The 9,453-nt window shown below is 33.9% G+C and overlaps 1 protein-coding gene across 3 annotated transcripts in view; it reads left to right on the forward strand.

Annotated features, from left to right (window-relative positions):
- Positions 1-9,453, forward strand: part of LOC107688209 (raftlin-like) — a 94,240-nt gene that overhangs the window by 81,224 nt on the left and 3,563 nt on the right. For all 3 annotated transcript variants that reach the window (XM_016485819.1, XM_016485821.1, XM_016485820.1), the window contains exons 8-9: positions 1,549-1,652; positions 6,066-6,141. In XM_016485819.1, the coding sequence (XP_016341305.1) occupies positions 1,549-1,652; positions 6,066-6,141 (180 nt within the window). The remainder of the gene's footprint in view (positions 1-1,548; positions 1,653-6,065; positions 6,142-9,453) is intronic.

Consider the following 9,453-nt stretch of genomic DNA (forward strand, 5'->3'; position numbering starts at 1 on the left):
TACACACACACACACACACACACGACAACTGATGACAATATGTAAATACAATAAATTAAAAATCATTTATCATATATTACTTACTCCTTCTATTTTTAAAAAGTACTAATATATTATTTTTTATTATATATATACACATATACATAAGTGATGACAATATGTACTGTAAATACAGTAGGCTAAATGAAAATTGATCATTTAATCAATAAGATATATGTATTTTAAAAAATATACATATATTACTTATTCTTTCAATTTTTTTAAGTATTATAATATTTATATTTTATTATATACACACACAAATAATAATATGTAAATACAATGAATGATAATTATTTACATCATTTAAAACTATATATATTCAATAATGTAAATATATATACAAAAATTATACATATTAAAAACTTTCAATTCTTTAAAGTATCAATTATAGATATCATCTAAAATATATTTTAGTATAATACAAAATTACGCACAGTTTTTGAATGCATCAAAAACCATTATAAATAATAATACTTAAACCAATCTACCTAATTTTACCCGATGATTGTGTGTGTGTGCCATGTACTTTTTATGCATATGGAAAGTTTTCCAAAACAGCCACTTATTATTTCGGTTGTTGCCTTAGAAGGCTGCTGCCTCTGTAGGCAGTGGACAGGAAGTCAGCTCACTGTTTTTAGAACAGAGCCTCTACACTGAGAAGAACCCTTCGATTCTGCCTCTCCAGTGTCATCATGTTGTTATCTACTCTGAACTTTCCACAGTGACTCATGTATAACCGTATAGTGCATTCGTGCCAAAACCCATGGCATATTATTGCAAGTGAAGCATTATCATGTAGCGCTGTCTTGTGTTATCATTATGAGTGTGTGCACATGGCTGACACGCGACATGTTCCTTTTGAGGACAGGTGCCGTTAAACCGCTCTGACTTCCTGCATGGTCCTCCTGAAATGAGGGTACAAGCGTTCTCTTTGAAACCACAGTACAACCCCTAACTGCTCAAAACAACCCTGTTTGATTAACGCTGCTCTCTGAATCCCACAGAAACACATTCACGAGCTCTTCATACAATACAGCTTTTATTTTAACATCTGTTATAATACCAGAACAGATATTAAAGTTTTTTTTTTTCTTTTTACCCATAGTAAATGAATGGGTAGCTATGGTAAATAGGATTTGTTTTCTATCATGCTAAACCCACATCCTCAGTATATGACACATTTAAATTATTTCGATTTTATTCATAAACAGCCTTTATTATGAAACTTCCAAATATCGACAATTTTTTTTTTTTTAATATAAATTGTGTTTGTCAACCTTTAAAAACTTGTAAATATGTGAAAGATTAAAAACACACTGCTATTATGTATCTAAAGAAAACGGCCACACAAATGCAATAGAGGGTGCATCAAAACAGAGACACCATATAAAATGTCTTAATATATGCCTTAAGACTTCAATTGAAAGTCTAAAATCAGTTGTTTGCTATAAATGTGACTTTTCTCTCTTGAAAGCATTTTTTCACAGTAACCTCTTTTCTTTTCAGGGTTTACAAGTGAAGACAGACTATATTCCCCTGCTGCAGTCGCTGGCTTCATTTGGATGGAGACTCACTTGTGTGCTGCCTACACCCATCATCAAGACTAATAGGTAAAGTCAGTGCCTTAAAGTTCATTATTACTTAACTTCTAGGTTCATACAGTTTCTGAAACTGCAAAAATCAATAGAAAAAAACAATATTAGTGTGCAATATTAGCTGAAAAAGCTTTAAGGAGAATGCACTGGAAATAGTACACTATCCAGACACCCTTATACAAGGATTTGGTACACACTAATGCAAATCTCACTATGTGTACTATATAGTACATGAGATTAGGATTAGTATGCAAATTGGAGTTCAGCCATAGACTTGTGGTATGTTCAGCTAGACTTCTAGCGCTATGGGAATTCACATTCACTGACAGCGATTTACTGCAAGACAGAAACCAAAAATCATGCATTTTCTATGAAAGCTGGTGATCTGCAGAAACACGAGCGATCACTGGGCATTCAACAAAGTAGAGAAAAATTAACTATGCAAATGATCAGCAAAGCAATGCAACAACTACCAATGGGAATGACAGCAAAGGTCATGTGATCTGTCTGCTGTGAGATAAAAAGCATGGCAGCATGGAAAGCGTGGCCAAAAAAAAAAGCAAAGCATGGAAAATATGCAAGGAATCAAAGTGAGTTTGATTCATGCATTGATAATCATGTTCATGATATGACGCACTGCCATAATTTATATTCAACATACTTTCCTCTGCAAAATGTTCAGTGGCAAGAAATCTGATTCCATATTAAAACAGAATGAGCTTTTTTAAATGTATTTTTTTTATATAATTATACATGACTTATATAAAATGTATACATGACTTATAAATATGAAACCCATTTCATATTTAAAATTTGTAATTATTATTTTTATTTACATATAATTATATATATATATATATATATATATATATATACATTCACATGAATATTCTTCAATTGATAAATGTACACACACACGCACACACACACACATATATATATATATATATATATATATATGTACAATATATAAAATTTACATTATTTCTCTATTTCTCTCAATGATGTTAATTATGTATTATTATATTCAAATATATTTATTATTCTTACATATTGTCATTGAGTTTGTGTACAGTTATATTCATTTTATATAAGATCATCTTGGATTAATGTTATGACCACCTGCTTATTTCACTGATCCCGTTAGAGCATCCAGCAGTACAAAATCCAACTACAAACAATAATACGACTAGGTTTCAAAGTCTTCCAGCATGAACAGGCTTTAGAGGTAGGAAACATGACGCCATCAATTGATTTTGTGTAAACACCTCATGAGGCATCATTTCCAACATCAAAAACAATGGTACAGGCCACACAGAGTAATGGTACGTCCCAAACTCCAACTGTGACAAAGTGCTCGGGGTATAAAGAGCTCAGCGGGCCTCATGGAGTCAGATGTAATGACCGGCACAGGCAGTACGGGGCAGAACTCCACTGTTTGCTCGCCGTAATGGAATGTCAATACAAGCTAACTGATGATTCCTGTAATGGCGAGCGGAAGCTCCCGGTGATGTCGAACTGAAGTTCAGCATGTAATCTCCATCTGTCATACCCACGCCTGCGCCGGGCCGATCCCGCCTTGGCCTTTCTCTCACACGTCATTCTTCTATCCGTCCTGCAGCCCCTGCTGATTAATTACGGGCCTATTTTAAACTTTCACAAAATGCCACAACACACAACAGCAGCAATGTGGCTAATTAATCAAAACGCTGTCCTAGATACTCCAGAACCGTCACTTTTCAATGTCTTTGAGACGGCTGGCCTTGTTTTCCTGGGAGGCGGAGTATACTCGTAGTACTATGAATACCAGCGTTGGTGAAGTTTCATTATTCATGATATAAAGCTACTATTTACTAATACAAGCTACTATTTTGAAAAAGTACACTATCATTCAAAAGTTTAAGGTCTGTAAGTTTGTTTTTGTCTGTTTGAAAGAAATTAAGACTTTTATTCAGCAAGGATTCATTACACTGATCAAAAGTGACAGTAAAGATATTTATGCATAATGTTATACAAAATTCTATTTAAAAAATGTTGTTCTTTTGAACTTATTTATCAAATAATCCTAAAGAAAAAGTGTCACGGTTTCTACAAAAATATGACGCAACAACTGTTTTCAACATTGATAATAATCAGAAATGTTTCTTGCGTATTAGAATGATTTCTGAAGGATCATGTGACACTGAAGACTGGAGTAATGATGCTGAAAATTCAGCTGCGCATCACAGGAATAAATTACATTTTAAAATATATTCACATAGAAAACAGCTATTTTTTACATTGTAATAATATTTTACAATATTAATGTTTTATTGTATATTTGATCGAATGAACACAGCCTTGGTGACTTCTTTTAAAAACATTTAAAAATGACAGACAAAACCTTAGAACTTTTGCTCTTACTGCAATTATTTATTTATTAATTTGCAATTAATTGTTTATTTTGCTATTTATTTTACAAGCAGTATTTCACCACAAACGGCGTCATGGCAATGGCAAACCTATAAATCCTTTTAAAAAACATGGGGAAAAAGTCATGGAGATTTCTACACTGAATCTTTTTATGCTCAGCTCTAAAATTCTTGATGAGCTAGAAATCCACTCTTTGCAAGTATAATCTCTAGTCTAGAAAATGACAAAAAATGTCCTCAAGTAATCACAAACAACTAGAAGTCGTCTTGCCAAACAAACAAGGTAATTCCACAGCACTTTTCTGAATGCAGATGAGTTTGTTTGTAATCTGCACTGTTATAATGCATCACATCGTACCGAAGGCTTGTACATTCATTACATTCAAAATTGCTGAAGTTACCATTCAATTAAGCCCTTAATGATGGGGGTTGTAGGTGGCGTGTGTCGTCCTCTATAAAGCAGAGACGCAGACTAGTTTGGATGCTGGCGAGACTGAAGACCGGAGCTGTAATTTCACCAACCAGCCACTCGTTTACATTTTAATGGACCGAGGCTTGCAGGAATCCAGTTTTGCCTCTTTGATTTAAGCAGGAAGCACTTGAATAAATATACAGTTCCTTGACAAGCAACAAAATAGGAAGTGGGAAGAAAAAAAAAGCAGGGCGAATTGGACATTTGGTATTGATTGCCAGCTTATGCCAGAGATGCAGAGCCCCATTTGATGTTAGAGATTTGTAGCAGAATCGTAAAGAGAAACGGGGAGCATGAGAGAGAGAGACTGAGACTGTTTAGTAACACAACTCCAGCTCCGCTGAAGATTAAACGGCTTATCTGAACTGTTTAAATGTGGTTTTACACCAAACACGCAAAACTCACAGCACTCTATGTTTGCTCGATGATGTGAAACTTCCTTCTCTACACATATTTGCGATAGAGCCCTGACAAGACAGCAAGAAAGAGAGATTTAGTCATCACAGGATTTCACAAAACAGATATTTTGTTCATCCCTTTCAATGCCGGATGTTCCCACTGCGATCACAGCTAAAAATTTAAACAGATCTCCAGAGGTTTTTTGCACCATCCAGCATTATTGGAGCTATAAATACAAGATAAGATGCTGAATATCCAAACACACTCTAATAAACATGGAGCGACTGCTCTGCAAAGCGCCGGGCAAGATGGAAAAAAAACTGAAACTAGCTGGTCATTTAAAGTTTAAATCAGAGATGCCCAAACCAGGGCCATCCATGCCACTCACCAAAAGGGGGGAAATAGGGAAAAAAACATGCCACTGATACATAACTTCATTTCTGATTTATTTTTTACCTTTTTTTTTTTTGCATTGAAATATACAGAATAGTTCATTTATAATATATAATATTAAATATAGCCAATTATATATATATAAATGTTTAAATATTTAATATAATTATGTGTAATATTAAATAATTATATTTTTGTACTTATATTCTCTACATTTAATGTATTTAGATATATATTCATGTACGTGTGCATTGATTGTAGAGAATATAAATTAAAAATATATGAATATATATTTTAAAAATAAATGTTATATGTGTGTGTGTGTGTGTACACATGTATTGGATTTCTTTTTTTATATTTTTATTATTATTTACAGAATTAAATTGCAATACAAGTGTGATTTTTGGCTCTTTGTAGTAAAAAGTTTATATATAAATAAAGGTAAATATATTTATAGGAAAAATATTGGGCAGCATGACTGTTTTCAACATTGATAATATTCAGAAATGTTTCTTGAGCAGCAAATCAATATGAATATTTAATATTATTTATGTATACACTATTTTTGGTGTATATATATATATATATATATATATATATATATAAAATTTTTAACCAATTTTTGATTTTTGGTAAAAGTTTGTCCACCTCTGGTCAAAATGGTTGGACCTGGACCGGGAAGTTAGATTATTATTGTTTAAAGTATGATCATACCTAGATCACAAACTAAAATGCTTCATCTCTCTTATCCAGTGATGGAAGTTTGGCCACCAAGCAGATCATTTTCCTCCAAAGACCAATGTTGCCTCGCAAGAAGAAGGAATCCAAGGTGTGTGACCTCTTATTCCAGCCGCATTACTGACATACTGCTGTCAAATACACACACACACACACACACACACACACACACACACACGGTTAATATCATATTCAATATCAACATTGCTGAAACATCTACGTAGTTTGTGTTAGCAGCCAAAGTCACACACCCAAGTGTTTTTACAGGGTTCAGTGCAGGCATCAGGCATTTCTTTAAAGCACCACATAAAATGGGGCAGAAAGCACAAGATGCTCGAACAGAACAATGCATAATTTAAACAAAGATTTAGCTCCATATCACTTCAAAGAAAACCAGAGCGAGTGTGTGCTTAGTGGGTGTTACTGCGTGTTTGGCTTTCCTGATGATATTTACTTACACGCCAGTGTTGACTTTTTACATTTTTGGGTAGAAAGGGCCAATGCAAATGAACTGAGCTAAGCTTTAATCAACCCGTCACACTTGTCATCAGTTGTATATGTAATTCAATATGGGAATTTGTATTCACAACCATAACAGAGGAGAGAATCTAAATGAACTTTTTCCGAAAACAAAAATGTCATGTGGCATGCAATTCCTGGGCTTCCTGTCTCATACATCTCGTGGTTGCATGAGGACACCACAGCTTTGTGTGTACTGTTTTATGTAAGCATCATCTCTCAATGTATTCATAAGTGCAATACGGCAACAGTGGCATTTACTCCACTTGAAGAAAACAGGGTTAAAAACTAAAGTAAAAAAAATACTTCATGCAAATGAAGGACAGAAAAGTGGCAGGCGGCAGCCAATCACTGTGAGGAGAGGCAGTGACGTCTGTCATAAATGTTTCTACTCGTGGAGTTTCAGTGCTTAAATGGATAAACATGGATTTATTGTCAGTTTGTTTAATAATGATGATGCCGGTTTGCTATTTGAACAGGTTTAATAAAGATTTAAAATAGCATAAATCGTTTGATTATATAGTACTATATCTAATTCAGATTTGAAATGCACACACACCCACACTCTTGAAAGAAGTCTCTCATATTCACCAAAGCTGCATTCATTTCATAAAATCCTCGTTGAACAAAGCTATTCATTTCTTCTTTTTTTATCACTGATCCAAATCTTTTGAATGGTAATCTATCACAGTTTCCACAAAAATACAAAGCAGCAAAAACTGTTTTCAACATTGATGATCATAATACATGTTTCTTGAGAAGCAAGTCAGCATATTAGAATGATTTCTGAAGGATCATGTGACACTGAAGACTGGAGTAATGATGCTGAAAATTCAGCTTTGATCACAGGAATAAATTACATTTCATAATAGAAAACAGTTATTTTAAGTGTAATAATATTTCACGATATTACTGCTTTACTGTATTTTCAAATCAAATAAATGCAGCCTTGGTGAGCATAAGTGACTTCATGAAGGTGTTTATACTTTCTCCGTGAACAGTTCATGCTTCCTCACGATTGTTTGTCAGTGATCAAACATTATCAAAATGATCTGGGTGAAGGTCTTCTGACATTGGGTTAGTTATGGTGGAGCATGACAGGTTTCTGACACTTACTTCACACAGTACAGTCCTAACTGACAGCGGCACAAACTCATTCACAGGCGGCGTGACCGAAGGTGCTGCTGCCAGTGTTTCTGTATGAAAGCACCTGCTGAGGCACCATAACACATCTAATCATCCTTATTACACGGTTCTCTGTGGAGTTTTTGACTTTAATTAATCAATTGCGGCATCCAATGATCAGAAATGTCCTATTATGTGACCCTAGAGCACAAAACCAGTCATAAGTAGCACGGGTATATTTGTAGCAATAGCCAGCAATACATCGTATGGGTCAAAATGATAAATTTTTCTTTTATGCCAAAAATCATTAGGATATTAAGTAAAGATCATGTTCCATGAAGATATTTTATAAATTTCATACCGTAAATATATATAAAAAAAATATATTTTTAGTTAGTAATATGCATTGCTACTTCATTTGGACAACTTTAAAGGCGATTTTCTCAATATTTAGATTTTTTTTGCACCCTCAGATTCCAGATTTTCAAATAGTTGCATCTCAGCCAAATATTGTCCTATCCTAACAAACCATGCATCAATGGAAAGCTGATTATATTATTATTTATTCAGCTTTCAGATGATGGTGAAATATCAAGAAAATAAAAATACTTTTTTTTTAAATTGACCCGTATGACTGGTTTTGTGGTTCACTGTTGTCTGTAGGAATGCTGTGATCCGCTCATCCGGGTAACTGAAACTGGCACTACTTTCACGTCTTTACTTTACGCACATCTCGCGCTCTTCATACACACTCAACTAGCACCATCTTGCCTCTCGATTATCGATTATAAAAAAATTCACCTCAGGTAACTTGAATATTGATATTACCGTAATATTTTTGCAAATACAAAAAAAAAAGAATCTAGTTATATCAATTGTCACGGTGACAGATTGTGTTTTTTCTTTAAGATTTAAGATAATATAGAGGTAATTATAATAATATCAACTCAAATTAATATTACATTTACGTTTAGTCCAGTTAGTTATAAATAATAATAGTTCAAATCAATTTCATTTTTATTGGTGTTATTTATCAGTCAAAATGTATACAAGTTATACATTTAAATACATATATAGGCTTATATATTTATATACACACTATTGCAGTGTTGTTTTCTGAATAAATAATAAAAATGTAAGTTAAAAATTAGACAGTACGTAAACAGAATTTTGTTACAAAGAACATTTTTATTTATCATGGAAGCAGTGATTCATAAAATGATGATCAAATGATGAAGCAGCATTACAACCAAGCATACTTTTGTTATTTTAAAGGGGTGGTTCATTGCGATTTCACTTTTTTAACGTTAGTTAGTGTGCAATGTTGCTGTTTGAACATAAACAATATCTGCAAAGTTACGAAGCTGAAAGTTCAATGCAAACGGAGATATCGTCTTTTAAAATTCTGGCAGTTTAATGCCTACAAAAACGGCTGGTAGGGACTACAACAAGTTACTTCCCGGGTTCGTGACATCACAAACCCAGATAAACCCCGCCCTCGGGAAAAGGCAGCAAAGGGGGCTAGGCCATGCTGCGCTGCTTTAGAGAAGAGGAAGAGAAAACTAGAGGTGCACGTAAAAATCTATTCATATATGAATCGCGATTCTGTCTTCTAACAATTCTAATGGATTCACAAGTTTCAAAATCAATGTTCTAAAGCAGCGGTTCTTAATACTGTTCTTCGCGTCGCCCTGCTCTGCACACACTGCATCTCTCTCTCTCATTCAGCTCAGCTCCAACAATGAACTGTTACAATTAT

The sequence above is a fragment of the Sinocyclocheilus anshuiensis genome, unplaced genomic scaffold, assembly GCF_001515605.1.
Source record: "Sinocyclocheilus anshuiensis isolate Anshui unplaced genomic scaffold, SAMN03320099.WGS_v1.1 scaffold1162, whole genome shotgun sequence".
Lineage (NCBI taxonomy): Eukaryota > Metazoa > Chordata > Actinopteri > Cypriniformes > Cyprinidae > Sinocyclocheilus > Sinocyclocheilus anshuiensis.